Source organism: Metarhizium brunneum, chromosome 2, assembly GCF_013426205.1.
Source record: "Metarhizium brunneum chromosome 2, complete sequence".
NCBI classification, from domain to species: Eukaryota; Fungi; Ascomycota; class Sordariomycetes; order Hypocreales; family Clavicipitaceae; genus Metarhizium; species Metarhizium brunneum.
Genome location: NC_089423.1, coordinates 6,212,714 through 6,230,422, shown reverse-complemented (window position 1 = coordinate 6,230,422; position 17,709 = coordinate 6,212,714). Strand labels below are relative to the sequence as shown.

At 49.7% G+C, this 17,709-nt stretch overlaps 5 protein-coding genes across 5 annotated transcripts; 1 reads left to right on the top strand and 4 right to left on the bottom strand.

Moving 5' to 3' along the window:
- Positions 1–884: 884 nt before the first annotated feature.
- On the bottom strand, positions 885–2,735 carry G6M90_00g048470 (uncharacterized protein; the record flags this gene model as incomplete). The annotated part of the gene is made up of 3 exons (XM_014689476.2): positions 885–1,040; positions 1,096–1,237; positions 1,429–2,735. 3 exons carry the CDS (start codon positions 2,733–2,735, stop codon positions 885–887), a joined length of 1,605 nt encoding a protein of 534 aa, XP_014544962.2.
- Positions 2,736–6,546: 3,811 nt separating this feature from the next.
- On the top strand, positions 6,547–7,410 carry G6M90_00g048460 (uncharacterized protein; the record flags this gene model as incomplete). The annotated part of the gene is made up of 1 exon (XM_014689475.2): positions 6,547–7,410. One exon carries the CDS (start codon positions 6,547–6,549, stop codon positions 7,408–7,410), a length of 864 nt encoding a protein of 287 aa, XP_014544961.2.
- Positions 7,411–7,903: 493 nt separating this feature from the next.
- NT5E (5'-nucleotidase) lies at positions 7,904–9,729 on the bottom strand (the record flags this gene model as incomplete). Its single annotated transcript, XM_014689474.1, has 2 exons — positions 7,904–9,525; positions 9,609–9,729. 2 exons carry the CDS (start codon positions 9,727–9,729, stop codon positions 7,904–7,906), a joined length of 1,743 nt encoding a protein of 580 aa, XP_014544960.1.
- Positions 9,730–11,731: 2,002 nt separating this feature from the next.
- G6M90_00g048440 (uncharacterized protein) lies at positions 11,732–13,511 on the bottom strand (the record flags this gene model as incomplete). Its single annotated transcript, XM_014689473.2, has 5 exons — positions 11,732–11,767; positions 11,834–12,688; positions 12,759–12,838; positions 12,912–13,158; positions 13,227–13,511. The coding sequence occupies 5 exons, from the start codon at positions 13,509–13,511 to the stop codon at positions 11,732–11,734; spliced, it is 1,503 nt and encodes a 500-aa protein (XP_014544959.2).
- Positions 13,512–16,954: 3,443 nt separating this feature from the next.
- Positions 16,955–17,590, bottom strand: G6M90_00g048430 (uncharacterized protein; the record flags this gene model as incomplete). Its single annotated transcript, XM_014689472.1, has 1 exon — positions 16,955–17,590. One exon carries the CDS (start codon positions 17,588–17,590, stop codon positions 16,955–16,957), a length of 636 nt encoding a protein of 211 aa, XP_014544958.1.
- Positions 17,591–17,709: the final 119 nt, after the last annotated feature.

The following is a 17,709-nucleotide window of genomic DNA, read 5'->3' as shown; positions in this document are numbered from 1 at the left end:
CTGGATTTGCTACTTGAAGTCAAAGTCGAACGAGAGACATTATGTGAATGAGTCAGGGAACAACATGTTTATATACATATCCATAGCATACGACAACGACTCCACCATCATGAATTAGCCTTTACACTTTGCATTTTAATACATACCTCCATGGTACATGTGTCATTGATGGGCTCTAGCCTCTAGGCCAAAGTCTCCCAGCAGGTTCCTGGCGTAGTGTATAGGAATCGTCCCAGTCAAGAACCGTACGCTGGCGGCGATTGTAACCTTATCCATGTTTGACACGAAAAGTACCAGGGCCCATCTCAAAGCCGGGCATAAATAGGATACTAACATTGAACCGCAATAACTAGCAGCCCACTTGGTCTATCAGCCGAGTATAATGCTCACCCCAAAATGTCGGGTGACGCAAGTGCCATGTCCGTAAAGACTTGTTGGTTTTGCCAAATTTTTACATGGCAGTTGTTGTCATCTGGTTTGTATGTGCGCATCTTGCATTCGTCGTTGAGGATCCAAGTTGTCTGTGTGAATGGGATGCTCAACTGTTTGGCATTTGCACGACATCTGCCATCAAGCCAGCGGGAGGTGTAAAGATTCTCGACGCGCGGCTCGTCTGCCACTACAAACATCGAAGCCATCACTTATTCATGCTTCCTTAGCAAAGCATACCGTGCGCCGGTCCCTGCGCCCATCCACGGGCCCAAATTTTTAACTTCTTCCAAAAACGCCTCCTCCTTCGTCCCATCTTGATGCAACTAGATCACGTTCATAAATATGTGTCCGGGCAGTACGATGTTCACGCTTCACACCGTAATGCTTTCCCAGCCCCAATAGTATACTCCCAGACGTCGTTGCTCGTGCGGCATCTTGTTCTCTGGCAACCCTCACGAAAGACCAACTGTATCGTTGGCATTAGACGCGTAGGCCCAATTGCCACCCTTGAACCCGGTCAGTCGGTACGCGTCAGTATACGTCTTATGGATAGACTTTTGTAGCGCCTCGTCCGCCAGCGGTGCATTGTCAGATGGCCTAATCAGAGCCTATGCGGAGTTAGCTCGTGGTCCGGCCATTTCTTTCTTTTGGCTACACACAAACTAGAAGATACGTGACTTTGGGGTATTCGTGGCGCCGGATAGCTGAGATTTGCCAAACTCGCACGTCAAGGACATGGCGTCGCCGTCTGAGAGGGCCATAAAGTCTCGGGCGATTTGCGGGCAATGCGCATGGCTGGGCCAGTCTACCGCCAGGTCAGTCACTCGTCGTCATAGCGATGGAATTTACTTATTTCCTTGCGGCAAACTCACTACCCGACAAACTTGATGCCTCCCCGTATCTGAGCCTTCAATAAAATCAAACTCCCAGCCAGACTCAAGCATCTTACTGCCCGGCTGAAGGTTGAACGAGCGTGAATTGCTTACCTAGATATACTTTTCCAACATGCCTTCAACGACCCGAATATTTTCCCGCCAGAATTCTCGTGCATCCTCCTCAGCAAGATCATCTGGCCGCCACTCAGGCTTCATGAACAAACCAAACCTAAACCACTCCAAGAAGACTCGACAAGGCTCGCTCTCAACCCACAACTTCCAGTCGGGAATAGTATCCCAGAAAGCCTCGCGAAGTTCACTGGCGCGGCCATACTCGGGGCCAAATTCATTTGCGGCCGACTCGCGGAACATCATCTCAATAATCCGGTGAAGTGTCGCGAATGGGGCACTTGCAGCGAATTCCCAGTCAATTACAGCCTCCAAATTCGTAGGCGTTTGGCTCGACACAATAATATTGTGAGGTCCCATGTCAGAGTGCATGGCGACAATAGGGACATCCTCCACAATCGGCGGAATCTCGTGCATATGGTCATGAACAAAATCTTTGATCCGCTTCAGATATTTGTCCTTGTATTCTTGGATGCCTTCCTGCTTCTCCAAGGCGATAATGGAGGCCCTGATGTAAGCTTGAAGATATTCGCGTACAGACTGAAAGGGCCCGCCGAGGCTATTATGTCGATCGGGTCCAACGCTGAGGATGATGTCGTCCCCAACTTTGGTGGAAACAAGCTCACCGATGAGACGCTGCGGAATCGGGATGCTCCAGCAGGCCTGGAATGCGAGGGCCATTTTTCGTACAAAAGAAAGCTTCTCGTCATGAGATAGGTGAGGGTACGTCGTTGAAGCCACAACGCCTGGAATTAGTCGTGTTATCTGCCTTCCTACGCCCGTAACTTGTTGCCGTCTCCCCTCCCCTGGTATCGGATATACGGGGGGCACTGGCAAGATGTGAGGGCCGACAGTCTTGGATATCAAGGTCATCAGCGAGTCCATAGAGGCTACATTGCCGTGATGGCGTAGCTGTACCACGTAGGCGACATCTGGAGTCTCTTGGACAGTGACCTTGTAGGAGATGCTCAGTGCACCATCAGTGAACCTGGCAGATGAGGCTAGGTGCTGTCCAGTGGCGGACAGAATTGCATCCGACAACTCTTCTTTCGAAAGCACGACGGGTTCGGGGGGCGAAATGTGCCTGGATCGTCTGTCGAGTTTGACGCAGTACCGGTCAAGAGGCACGTCTGGCCCGTCGATATCCTCCAAGGCCACCCACCACGAAAATTCAGTAGGCTTTGTAGCAACCAGAGAGTAGCCCACAGCTTTCCCCTTGGCAGGACCGATGGCACCAGAAAAGATGAAGGCCAGGAGTTTGGAAACGGCCTGTTCTTGGGTCAGAAGTCCTTCAGACATGATGATACTAATCGATTAGTATGGGATGAAGGAGAATGAAGGGCGGCGGATGGACGGCAACGCACCATCAACTTTCGGAGTTTGAGGTAGAAAAGGGATGATGATGAATATCCAAGAGTTATGGACGGAGAGGATATGGAAAATACCGCTCTTTTCTATGGATGGCAGTTTTAACTTTTGGGCTCCGACAGCTTGTATTTGAGTGTGAGTTGACAAACGTAACAACTTGGATGCTTTAATGCTCGTTGTGATGGAAGAAGCTGCCCGAGTGGCGCAGCGCCCATGCCATCAAGACCGCAGTCGTCTTGCCCTGCTGCCTCTCGAGAGGCTCCCTGGCTGATGCCCTCAATAACCTCGATGGGGCTTCTACCTAGACTTCTGCTTAATGTTCTAAATTATTTACTCGCAGACTCTCAAGAGAAATCACACCTTATCAATAATCAAGAGTATAGGCACAAGCGCAGCAGTACACAAAATCGATCGTCACGTAAGTAACTGTCACACGGTTGCACACAACAAAGGGCGTTGGGCCAACAACGGTCAACGCACGGTTACACAACAACAACGGCAACGGTCACGAGGCCCGAAGTCGGTCACAAGCGAGGGCTGCCTCAGGCACAAGCCCTCACCGACTTCTTGTATTTGTAGGGGCCTTCCATCCCTCAGCGCCTCGCGGAAAATCAAGGACCTTTGATAACCTAAAGGCGATTATAGTTTGAATTGAACCCTCTGTTCCAAGCCCAGTGACCCTGCCCTTAATCTAGTATGTATTCTAAAAAGAACCTGTAAAATACTTTCTTAATACACTAATATATATGTATATACCAGCCCTTAACAGTGTTCTGTCAACAAGAGCAAGCGCGTTATTAAACAATTAAGTTAAACGTACAGAGCAAATATTGCGCTAATAATAAATAGTATTATTTTAGAAATATTTTTGTAAGACGTTGCCATGTTGCTAGTGTAATAATTGCGCCGGACGCGGTTACAGCGTAGAACTTTGTTTGCAAGTTAAATTTATTGTCTGGTACGACTCTGACTAGCCCCGAGATAATATTATGTAGTTACTCTTCGGGCCGTTTAATGTGATATACCAAGATATCATGAGAGATAATAAAATGCTAAAAAAAAAACAGGAGGAGAGACTATTCGTGACGAGATTTATACATCACGCGACGAGGTGCCCTGGCATCCTTTTATGCCATGCATTGCAAAAAGCGGCCGAGAGATCGGGGTTGGCTTTCAAGTCACGTCCGGTGTCCAACGCAGCCACCTTTCATGTCCAGCCAATAAACACATTTTAGACAAATCTATGACCTGGCTTTGAGAGATTCATGCAAGGGTTGCAAATTTTGCGGGCTCGAGCCACCTTAATTTCTGCCCATCGTAGACCTCATGCATGTTGGTTCCAAATCAAGCACATATGTAGCCATTGGCTGGTCGTTTTGCAACGGCACTCCACTATAATCCTGCTGGGAGCAGCATCCACATGCACCTTGTCCAGACGGGAAAAGCTTCAACCTTCACTCACAGGTGCCTTGATAGTGCTTGTCACTTTCATAAAACAATGGCTCCGTTGGTTGTGCTCCCGCCATGTGGCAACATGTGTCGGGGATTCCCTTGTTTGATTTTCAGTCACCGGCGTCTTGGAAAGTATAAATAGACCCAACTATTCCTGCTTTAACCTGGAAAATTACACAGAGAATGATATACTCCGATTTGCAATCTCGAAGAAAGCACCTACTCTGAATCTTTATTCCCACTTGAGCTCTGGCAGTTAGCCTCGTGGCAAAATCAACCAACTTGATCAATATGCGATTCCTCAAGGCAGTAGCTATTGCCGTCATCTCCTTCCAGGGAGTGATTGCTGTACCTGCAAGCATTGAGGATCTGGACTGTGAGAAGGGCTCAATAGAGGGCTTAGAGCAATTCGGCTCAATTCAGCTAATAACAGTCTTTGGTATCAAAGGTCCCTAGTTTTCCTCGAGGCCTCGTTGACCAAAGACCTCTTTAAATACAAGAAGTCGGTGAGGGACTTTGCCCTAGTCCCGTGACTGTAGCCCTTGTGTAACCTTTGACATTGGCCCCTTTCTGTGTAACAATTAGCCTCGTGGCAAAATCTACCAACTTGATCAATATGCAATTCCTTGGGGTAGTAGCTATTGCCGTCATCTACTTCCAAGGGGTAATTTCTGCATCGGCAAGCATTGAGGATCTAGACGCTGAATGTGGCGCTCTCGGGGTCATGAAAATTGACAAAGACACCAGACACTTCCCCCAGGCGTGAACCCCGACAGCGTCCGCAAGTGTCTGAACCATCCGGAGAGCCTCCTCCGCAAAAGGGGCGACAAGAAGATATTCGAACGTCAATGCTGGAAAGGTGGAGAGTATGGATGCAGCCACAACGGCTACTGTTGGAGACAGTGCGGCCCCAGCGGAAGGCGGTGCTGGGCAGCCGAGGAACAAGGCTTTGGCTCGTAGACCCGTTGCTCGAATTGGCAAGATTGCAAATGTCATCATGCCTTGTGGTCAAGGCAACTGCGATAATTGTGGATGCGGCTGCTAGAGCCCCTGGGACCATTATGTACAAATAACTTGTTTGTATAGCCCCCTTGGTGTAGGTACTGTATTTTCGCTGCTATCTTAAACTCAGGTCTTGATTTAGGTTAACTAGCTAGAGAAGTGTATATTTATAAATTACTTTTTTAAATAAATATTAAAATAAAAAAGTTAAATTTAATTTTTATATATTTTTATATATTTTTATATATTTTTATATATTTTTATATATTTTTATATATTTTTATATATTTTTATATATTTTTATATATTTTTATATATTTTTATATATTTTTATATATTTTTATATATTTTTATATATTTTTATATATTTTTATATATTTTTATATATTTTTATATATTTTTATATATTTTTATATATTTTTATATATTTTTATATATTTTTATATATTTTTATATATTTTTATATATTTTTATATATTTTTATATATTTTTATATATAGCTTAAAAGTTTTTATTAGTAAAGCCCCTTTTATTAGGCTTTGCGTTTTATTAGGCCTATTCCGTGTAATAACCGTTGCGGAACTGCACAAAGTAGCGTAAAGCTAGTTCGGTGTGGCGCCAAGTCCCCGGGCGCATTCGGCAGAAGTACCACACAGACGTTACATACTTCAATGCTGCATGTCCCAACACAAAAGCCTGCATGTGCTTGGGGCTGTGAGCTTCTCCCACTTCCCACCACGGTCTCGTGACTGAAACTTTCATGTTTCGTCTTTTCAATCGTTATGCATTCCACTTTCAGACTTCCCTATTACACTCCAGGCAGTGCCTGCATGCGCCGATTTGCGGTCTGACAATGGCACTCAAAAACTTAGCCTGGCAGATACGTACATATTCAAGGCTAGCCATTTTAAAATCCATGAAAAAGCGGCAATTTCGTTTCGTTACTTTTAGCGTTTTAATTTCTCTAAGTCTCATCAAATATCTTTTTTTTGCCTACGGTCGTTCAGGCCCCCGAACTTGGACGGTCGAAACAGTCGTTCACCAAAAAGCCATCAAAACCTCGCACAATCCGCAATATTCATTGATACCGTTCCCTGTCTCGCCGCTTGAAAGAATTCACGACGCATCAGACCACAAAGTGCGTCGTCCATGGCTGGCGGCAGTTATATGTGCGGCCCAGGATGTTGAGCGACGAATGTTAATACGATCAACGTGGATGCGGCTGTTTCGACATGTCCCGTTTGATCCTCGTTTTGTTGTGTCCAACCCAGGCCCCGGCTGGAGTGAGATGATTCGGTTTGAAAATCGCACATTTGGCGATTTGATTGTCCTCGACCACATACCCGAAGATGACATGACCGCCAATACGATCAAAACCCTTGAACTATACAAATGGCTTATAAACCATGGATCCAAGTACGAATTTGTGACCAAATTAGACACCGATGTTTGGATCAACGCTCCTGCGTTCTGGGAGAAGTACCTGGTCCCTAGGTTATCCAACAAGACGGGTCATCTAACAGCTGCTGTAAACCGAACCGTTATCGGACAGCTCTATTTCTCAGACTCGGGATACAATACCTTCGCACATGGGTCAATGTACACACTCACCTGGGATATGGTGCAATTACTAGTTTCGCTGCAGGAGAGCTTTAATGTCTTCACCGGTGAGGACGCAGCTGTCGGTATCCTAATGCACAAGGGATCGCAGACGGCAAACTTTGTCAACTTTCGTGGCGACGAGAAGTTTGATTACGACGATTCCGACTCTAGAGAACATGACTTCGCGTGGGCAAGGGCCGGCACTCACCCTAATGCGATTTCGCACGCAGTCTATGGAAGCAATGTTATTGCTGTCCACAAGCTGAAAGACGAACGCCTTTGGAGAAAAGTCGCCAACTGCTTTAGTCAAAGAGGCATCAACCCCATGCCACCATTACAAAGGCCTGAACGGAGACTATCGTTTCGGACTCGCTGGAACGACTGGATGCACTCAATAGGACTTTCAAGACCGTACGTATCAATGATGGAAACGATTCCAAAAGCGCTCCTAACCCACGACATCGATCATTGGGTGTGCGACAATATCTGGAATTTAGGAGCATCCCAAGAAGGATTCAATCCTTACGTGGCAGATACCAACGTTGTTTGAAATTGTTACTGTTACACGGAAAAGGCCCAACAGATCGTGAAGCCCAACAAAGGGGCTTCACCGATACGGGACTTCGAAGTTACACAGCTTAAACACGTCCTCGGGCCAGAGCCCTAGGCCCGGGCGTCCCTTTTATGTATATAAAGCGGTCACCTTTCCCTTCTTGCCTTTTAGCAACTCAAGACCTTAGAGACCCTTCGAGATTATTATTGAATTGAGCCCTTTTGCTCTAAGCCTTCTATATTGAACCCCTTGTCACAGTAACACGGAGAAAGCCCAACAAGATCGCGAGCCCAGCAAAGGGGCCCTCCGATCGGGGACTTATTGGCTATACAACTAGAACACGTGCTATAGCATGAGCCTAGGCACGAGCGTTTCTTTCATGTATATATAGTGGCCACTAGTCCCTGCCTTCCTCTTGGAGAACCAAGGACCTTATATTATTGTTGAATCGAGCGTTTTGTACATCCATCGTCAAATTGCCCAAAGTCAATCACAAAACAAGCGCTTCCAGAAAAGACAGGCCAACCAAAAGCCGAGGCGCCCGCAAGCTCGCACCCTTAGACTCTCCATTTGAAGCCTTGCCCCCGTCTCCAGCACCCCCTCCCGCCGTGCCGTTTGAAGAAACAACACGCTTCTGCAGAGCGTTCTGAAGCGGCGTGTGCGCCCCGATGTACGCGACGAGAACCTGGTCCAGCGACTCGAGGGTGACAAACTCGGTAGCAGGCTTCAGGAGGTTATCGCCGCCGCCGGCGACAAAATCGACCGTGACGACATTGTAGTCGGTCTTGTCGTCCAGCGCCTTGCCGCCGACGGTAGCCCTGACCAGCCTGGACCCGGCGTCTCTGCTCTCGTTGTACTCGACGACAATGTTGCCAGAGACCTGGAACCAGGAGGATGTCTTTTTCTGATTGAACTGGCTGACGCGGGAGACGCAGCCTTCGAGGATCTTGCGCAGATCGGCGCCAGAGTACTTGAGTTGGGTGACGGCGTTGCCGAACGGGAACGAGGTGATGACTTGCCCGCGGGTAATGTTTCCCTCGTCAATGGTGGCCCGGATGCCGCCGGCGTTGATGATGGCGAAGTCGGGCTTGTCGGCGGTGCCGTTGGTCTGGTTCTGGCGGTACTCGAGCATTGCGTCGGCCATGACTTGGCCCAGCAGACAGTCGCCCTTTTGGCACGCCGTCTGGTCCAGGACGTTCTTTGTGCTCCCGATGACCTCGGCGGCGTACTTCTCAAAGGGGCCTCTCCAGGCGGTGATGTTTTTTTGGAGGTTCTTTTCTAGGGAGGTGGTGTTGTCCATGTGGATGGGTGCTCCGTGGTAGGACAAGGCCCTGCCGTTGTCATCAAAGGTCATCTCGATTGAGCCCAGGTACTCGCCCCATCGGTAGGAGGTGACGACAAAGACTTCATTGCCGCCCTTGTCCTTGACAATGGTAGGGTATTTTCCCTCGGCCTTGTCCATGTTGCCCAGCAATGTGTGGCTGTGGCCGCCAATGATGAGTGAGAGGCCCTCCGTTTGCTGGGCAAGCTTCTGGTCTACCTCGTAGCCGAGGTGGGTGAGTGCGACTATGCGCTTGACCTTGGTTGTGTTACGGATCTCATAAATGGCCTTTTGGATCTCTGGAATCGGGTCAAGAAAGGTGGTTCCCTTGCCAACATTGGCAATGTTGGGCGTGGTCTCGGTCGTGGCACCAATAACGGCGAGATCATGCTTTTCGAAGATGTGGTAGTTCTTGATGGTCTCGTTCAAGTCCTTGACGGTGCTCTTGACGTTGCAGGAGACGATGGGGAAAGTCAAGTTCTTCAAGAACTTGCCAAGATTCTCGTCGCCTCCGTCCCATTCGTGATTGCCCAGGGTCATGGCATCGAATTTCAGGTCGTTGATAGTCTCGGCAATCTTTTCCCCACCATAGAACGTATAGAACAGGGTGCCTTGGAATTCATCGCCTGCGTTCAGCCACAGGTGGTCAGGGTTCTGTTTCTGCAGCTCATGGACCTTGGTCTTGATGCGGGCGTAGCCTCCGAAGCAGCCTTTTGTGGCATCTGTGCAGTCTGCGCCGGCTTTGGTGTACTGGTCCAGATGGGCATGGACGTCGTTGACGTGAAAGAATGCTAGCAGTTCAAGGTTAGTTGAGCCATCTCGTGTCAATACACATGTGAAGCTGTCGATGCTTTTGGCAACGGAGACATCATACAGAGATTGTAATTGCCGTTCGGGAGCAAGCCACGCTTCGAGAAGCGACTGCTGTAAAGAACATCATCGGCGAGGGCAACAGGGCCAATTGCCAATACGGCCAGCGTCGCAGCGATCTTCATGTTGTGAAGGATGCCAGTACTACTTCACAATGCCAGAGATCAACTGTGCGTCGGTTCTTGGATAGAGCGCCCTTCTCCCAGAGCCAATGCAACCGGACGAGCTCCAACAACAACAGCGAACACGGCTGTGCAAGATGAGATTCAGGCCCTGGCGACGGAAAGTTCAAATGAAGAATGGGCCTATTTGATCGGTCGGCGCCATTCAATGTTACTTAACGGCGTCACACACCTTGTCCTTCAGCTACGGCGGCCACGTGCCCTGACGATGTATGCGGGGTGAGGCGCATGAAGAGAGGTCAAAATAGTGACGGCAATCTGGCAAAAGCGACGGGTTGGACCTAGAATCGTGTCGTTTAAAACCTAGTGCCTAGCCGATACGACGGCGGCATTGTCCGCACGTGGATGCAGTCATTGGTCTGAGGTCCAAGACGAAGATGGGAAGGTGGGCTTTCGCCGTCCAGGACCAAGCAACCAACACGGGAGGGAGGGAAAATGTCTCAGCTGTACTCCGTACCACACGTGGACAACAATATTCGATACTTAAATAGGCTGCAGCGGAATCCTTTGGTCAGCAAACCGGCCGACTTGGCTGTCTCCAGTGTCGTTATCAGGCGAAGCGACGGCTAGGCCGGCAGGAGGTCGCCGACACGTCCAGCCAATTGTTTGGTGCCAAAATAAACTCATTCGCCACCTTCTCGTTTAATTCTGATAAGCTTAATATGACCCCTGGGATGTCTTGAGCAGACCTGGTGATAAGCTCAGTCACCATCCAGCTAGCGCCTTTTCGTCGTCAACATGTAACGGCGTACACGTACCAATATTGTTTCTACGGACCGCACCTGGCCCATTCCGAATTTCGAATACAAGTCTCCCCCCCGCGGCCGTGGCTAATTGTCCATGTACGACTTCACGGGAAAATAAAGTCTGACACTGCCCATTCCCCAAACCACCCAAGCTGTGTTTCCATAACCTCCCGCCCAACTCGTATAGCCGGAACCTGACCCCCACGCGCCTTTTACGAAGCCACCAGACTTATAACAGTAACGCAACCTCTCCTCTCTTCGCATCTTCTGAATGCTCACAGTGACATGTTGAAAATGATATTCGACTCTTCAGAGACTCTTTCGCCGCGGAACGCAGTTCCTTCGGCATCCCTTGGGGAACTAGTACTTGAACGAAACACTCCTGCTAGATGATTCCGCAGTGTTGAGAACGACGGCCGCCACTCCAGCGAAGACGGCGAAGGTGAAGAAGAAGAAGACGACGACGACGGCGACATATCGGATGAACCAGGATGTATATACAAAGGCGCATATCTCGGCCCCCCTACATCGAATATGTTTCCTATGGCCCGTCTAATGCCGTCTCGGGTCCGGCCTCCGGCTCCCTCAATATCAATGTGAGTGGTCTTTGGCCTTTCACGTGGTGGCTGTGGCGCTTCTGTTTCCGTCTCTGGTTCTGCTTCTGGCAACGATTCCGATTCGGTAGCCGCTATCGAGTTCGCCAAACTGCTGAAGCCATTCTCAGCCACGGCCTGCCGCTCGGCCGAGTCTAGACGTTCATGTCTGTTTCCTGCTCGCGTACTGCGCTTCAGGCAAGCAAATGCCGCCAGCCAAAAGAATACGACACCCAGGGGCACGAAAAGAAAGACGAGATTACTCATGTTGCGGGCAGTTTCACCGCAAAGTCAAGCTGTACATCGGGCAAGCTCAAATTCAACTTGGTATCTTGCCTGCCATAAATTCACCAAACTTGAGCTATTTGTATCTCTCTGCCAACAATGACAAACTGATTTGGATACAATGAGTGATTGACCACTATGCCTTTGTGGTCCGCACAATTGATTCATCCGTTTGCATGGCGGGTAGCACACAAGTCACTCGCGACTATTGTATTTCCATTGTCATCGTAATCACCATGTATTACAAAGCACTAAATCCCTAGGCAATTAAACACTCGCATACTAATCGCGTCAAAGTCGCAGACATATCGTCGTAAAGGTTTAATAGGTATATCTGAAATCGGTAGCCGAGGTTTCCTGTGCACGGTTAGGGTTGGGGTTCTCTCACGCACCATCGAGATGCAATAGGGCGGGTGGCCTTACACTATCGTCGCTCTCCAGCAACTTCTCGCCTCTGTCGGCCTTCTTATTTTGTCGGAAAAACTCCAAATCACAAACGCAAACCAGGATAACGTTGAGAAGCGCACAGGCGATGCATGCATACATGCCGGGTTTGTAACCAGTAAGTTTGTCCTGCTCTCGGAACACAAGACTGCCACAAATGCCGCCGATGCCGCCAAAGCCAACAAGCGTGGCACTGCAAAAGGCTCGCTTCCACTGGCCACGCACATTGTTGGCCTGAAAAGACATCGTAGCAGGAACGTTGCTGTTGGCGCCGGCTGTAACGAGGAAAACGCCAAAGTATCGTACGGCAGCCTTGGAGTGCCAGCCCATTATCGGCAGGCCAATGAGGCACAGTACCATGTTGCCAATAATGATGAGTCCACGAATGCGATGCTTGTCTCCAAGCCAGCCCATGGTGAACATGACGATGCCAGCAAAAGCATAAGGAGGGGCAACAAGGCACTGAGCTGCCCCCACGGAGAAACCCATATTGGAAACAAGGATAATTGGTAGCGTATAAGCAAGAGCATAGCTTATAGTCGTAGTGTTGAAGAAGATCATGGCATAAACCCAAACCTTCCAGTCGGTTCCGCCTCGGAGGAACTTTCCCAGGTTGAATGGCTCAACCTTGGCATCACCTCTGTCACGTTGGACACGACTGACAATCCACTGCCGCTCTCGCAAATTTAAGAAGCTCCAAGTCTTGCGAGTGGAATCTGGGAAGTCGACCAGAAGCCAGTAAGAGCCAATCGCCAGGCCACAAGTCAGTGCGCCTTCGATGATGAAAATCCAGCGCCAACCTGTGAGGCCTTCCCGTCCGTTGAGCTGCATAAGCTTTGAGAAGAAGCAACGTTAGCTGCCATCGATAACTTGATGATTGGTATCGCATAGCACATGTACTTACGCCGTAAGCCAAAATACCGGAACAGGCAGATGCTAAGCATCCAACAACATAAAATACCGAGTATCTTTTGCCAATCTCATCTATAGTTGTAGTCAGTAACATGTTCTTCTGGTCCCTTATTTGAGAGGTCTATATGATTTCCATAATACGCACATCGAGTGTACCAAGTGCTGAGCAAGTAAACACAACTCGGGAAGAAGCCGGCCTCAAAGAGACCAAGCACAGCTCTGAGGGCTGCTAGCTGGGAGAAGTTCTGGACGAACCCCATTCCAATCATGACGGCCCCCCAAAGAAGTGTTATTGCTGCAAGGTGAACTCGCGGTCCAATTGCTCGCACAAGTATAGTGGACGGGGGCTGGAAAATAATATACGTCACAAAAAAGACGAGATTGGCAATGTTCTAGAGAGCGTTAGCTGGCCGTGCTTGATGTTTCCTGCTATTATTCAATAATTGGTTCTTCAACTCACGTATCGATTGTTGATCAACTTGAGCTCAACACTCATGCCCGCAATGTTGGCGGCACTCATATTGGTCCGGTCCATAAGACTAACGCAGTACATAAAACCAACGGTAAGAACCAGTCGACGGTCGATTCTGCGAATGATATTCCTCTGCTCAACTTTTGTAAATCCATAGTCGCTATCGGCATCACCGGCCTCTGCAAGTTGGCTCTCAAGCTTTTCATTAGACGCGCTGGCAAGATCCCGGTGTTCCACCATGTGCTTCTCAGCATCTTCGAGACGAGATGCCATGGTTGAGCCCCGCGGAACGGTAGTATAAACTCTCACCGTTATTGTACCCGTTGATTAGACAAAAGCGATGACGCAGACGGGCAATTGCATGAAGCCACTGGGTCCAGAACAGTACAAAGTTTTCTTAGCAATGGTTATGAAGACTTTTGGGACTGAAATGAGGGCGAGCAGTAAAAGATATATAGTAGCGGGGACGGCTAGGGGCAAATCTCTGGCGAGCAATTCCTGGCGAAGACGGGCAACTTCTATCCGGACTTCCTGGCGGCTCTAGTTCGGCACTTTTTGGCATCAAGGACCCAAGGAACTAACAATACAGCCTTCGCTGTTGAAATGGTGGATAGCCAAGCCAAGCAAGGAGGTTGGAGGCTATCACTGGCGCTAGATCCATAATTTAGGTGGAGGATCGAGAAAGCTATTATCTGACGGGAGACCTGGTTGACTCTTTGCGGACTTGTCAGCGGCTACTCCGTCATTGCATGCACAACTCCGTAGCACTTACTCCGTACTACCTTCTCAATAAGCTTCCTAGCAAGCACACTGCTTGGTGGGGACTGGGGATGGCTAGAGCGCCAGATTTGAACGAGCGACTCCATCTGCCGACCTCAGAGATTGGAGATTTACCTGTAGAATGCTCGGCCTCGTTCCCTTGCTCCACGCCGGTGATCCGCTGGGGGGGTGGCGGACAGCGAAGCCAAGAGCTCTACCCCAGAAACTAGTAGGTTGAGGTGTTGCGGGGAAGCGGGTCGCTGAGCCTGGAACTGCTGGGATGCGCCGGGCGTGTTGGCCGTTTCGGGACCAGGAGGAGGCCAAAAATTGGCGGCCTGGGCTTGCGGGGATGGCAATATCTTGACAAGGTGTTCTCCGATGATCTTGCCGGCGCCGCCTGCTGCGGGGAAGGCGTCTCAGTCGCTTGTGCGAGACTCGTGGTCTCTTGACGAGTGCATTGTTTGCATTGTACGCGACCGGAAAGGCACGGGGCATGCGACACAAGTCTTGGTACGGAGTACGGCGTATGGAATGGCAAAAACAAAGTCCAGTGGCTCCAGATGCCTGCAGAATCAATTGATAGTACTTTAAATTTTAATTGGCCTGTCTCAACCCCAGCCATCCTGTCATACCTTCCTCAGCTCGCCATGAGATGAGGGATGCTGAGTGGGAAGGAGCAAACGGCGACTAGTACACGTGGTTGGCACGATTGAAGTGGGCGTGATGCAAGTGACCTTCAACTCTCGTCAATCAGCTCACAACATCGCCTGCAACCTCCGCTCTCGCTCTTTCATCTCACCAGTTCTCTGCATCTTGGGACACTCTCCGTCGCATCGGGACCTGAGCCAGATTGGCTCCGTCCCACCAATTAGAAATCAGCCGAACAGACCATCAAAACCTATCATGGCTCTATAACAGATGGCGGGGCTTGGCATGGATCTCTAGAGTGCACCGCTACGTACTACTGTTGTCCTCGCACAACAGGAAAGAAGTTGCCAAGGTACTTAAATTTCCATTGGTGTCGTGACTCGTCCATTTTCAGCAAAGGAACCAGCCACAACTCAATCAACGAGCAGCGAACGGCGTCCGTTTTGTTCTTAAACACCTCCTTCGCACGGCCTTTGCCACATCCGACAACCTGTGGAACGCCATCTCAGGCTCGTCCCGCCACCTATCACCTCTTTCTTTCCTGAGAACACTTGGAGGGGTTCGGTTAGTCCAATCGACAGCCAATAAAGGGGCATTCCGTGAGGAAGGATGCCGAGGTGTAATCCACAGGCAAACAGCAGCAAGTCGGCCATGACTTGGCTCGTATTTAGTGCGTTCAAAGTTGCCACAAAACCTGCTAGATATCAACGCCACGCCAACCTGCTTCCTGCCAACAAACGAGGTCCAAGAGATCCATCTCGATACAGCCTGAATCAATAACGCGATTTCACAATCCAATAGGCTCGAATGATGATTTATTTTTATGGAAGACAGTCCCTACTTCTTCCGAATGCACGCCAAGTTGATGCCTATTTCCTATCGAGCGGATGTCCAGGACCTTGATGGGCTTGAAGTTTGTGGGCTGAAAGAAGCACAGCCAATCCAGAGCTGTTGGCGTGATGGCAAAGGACCAAGCCAAGCCTACTTCAACTACATGCTCATACCCGGTGTCTGTTCCCCGACTTTGTTCCCAGCAAACCATACCGGCTATATGCCGTTTTTGCCTTTCGGCAGAATATCATAGTTGCCGAGGCATCACGCCGAAATAACCAAAACCGGGCCATCAATCATCATGGGATGCCTCGGTCGACCAAGTTGACACACTTGGGAATACACTCGTTCAGCCACCAACACACGGCATATTGGAGGCACTGCTTTGCTTTTCTGTGGTCCATGGGGTTGTTGAAATTAGAACTGTATACAACACCAGCAGCCATGCTTTACCTCACCTTCAACACTGGCGGTGGTCTTTCCCTCGGCCCAAAGAGTGAATTTTAGATGGCGTCTTGCACTCCGAGTCTTCACAAGGCCACAAATTGTTCCGTCGAATGGTCTCAACCCCTTTTGATGTAATGTCACTGAATCTGGACCCGAAAAGCGGAACCCTTTTCGTTTTGTATATTCCAGTATCTCTTCAGCTCGTCAAGCGTATAAATGAACCAATAAATTGATGTCTGCAGATCATCAAGCATACACACTAAGCATAGTTGCTCCTGGGTTTCGAGATCATTGTGTCCCGAGCTCTCTTTTGCATGGAACTCTAAATATTGCATGCGCTAACATGCATATAGAATGGAGCACTTCGGATTCTGTGTTGAGTACCCAGCAAGGAGCCGACGAGCCGACGGAGTTCAATAAATTCTCTAACCGGGGCTACTTCCAACTACGTTATCAACACAACATTAGTGACAATGCTTGGTTTTACTTCCGTCGTAAAACTACACAGGATCTAATAGGTACATTCCATCCAACGAATATCCACGAGACCGGATCACATATCATGGTTGCGGACAAGACCACGCGGTGCCGTAAAGGAAGTTTGTGCTAGTAGGCGATGTGATTTCTTAGGAAGTGCTAGATTGAAAGACATTCTCAAAGATGATAACATGAGATACGTTATACACGTAGCCAGCGACCAGCATTCAAGGCACCCACGGCCACGGAGAGAGGGGTGCCGAGAAAAAACATGCAGGTTAAGCAACTACGAAAGCTGAAGACACGTAGCGAGAGAAAATACACCAGGAGTGTAGAATAGCCATATATCTGGAAATCACATTTCCACTGCTTGTATTTGCAACGCGTGATTCGCAAAATACCCAACTCGACCAGTGGTTCAAATCAGCTGGCACGCTGCGAGCCTCGCAAAACGATGGTTCATCCCAGGTCTTAATGTCCTTGCTCCCGGCGGTACTAGCCATAGCCATGATGGCCTTCTTTCCGCATTGCCAGCCGACACGACGAATGGGCGGCTAACGCAAGACGGCCTCGATCGCATCCTCGGTCGTTTCCACCCTCGCAAACTCGCCATTTAAGCTCGCAAGGTGAACCTCATGAATAGTTCGGGCGCAGAACCCGCCCTTGGCCCAGGCGGCCGTGGCGTCGCTCAACAAGACTATCCTGCTCTCGGCCGGGCTCCCCGCAGCATCCCCTTCAAGAAGCTTCAAATTGGCGGCCATTCTCACAGTCGAACTCACGCACTCGTCGGTGCTCAGCCCCAGGACGACCAGCTGCGCCGTGTTAAACGCTCTCAAGCGCGCCTCCAGATCAGTCCCTATGAAAGCGGAGTTGACGTCCTTGACGAGCACCGGCTCCGGGGCGACGGGGGCTGCGACGGCCATCGGGGCGACGCCGATTGCGCCGTCCGGGAATACATACGCCGGGTGCAGCGGCGAGGCCAGTCTCGCGGAGTGGTTGTGGGCGTGGATGATGAGGACGGGCTTGTCTGGCCGGCGTTGGTTGTACGCGCGAGCGGCGTGCAGCACGGATTCGACCTTGGACTCGAACTCGGGCGTGCTTCTCTCTGGGCCCCAGTGCGTCGCGTGCCTCATGCCCTGCTGGATATCGATGAGCAGCAGGGTGGTTGGCGATGCGGAAGCGGGTAGCATTGTTGCAGCTGGTGAACTGATGGTCACATGCAAGTCATTGTTTCGCAGCTTCTTCATTTGACAGAGGGAGTCCAGATGTTGTCTTATCAATGTGTTGGAAGGGCGCGGTCAGACTCCAC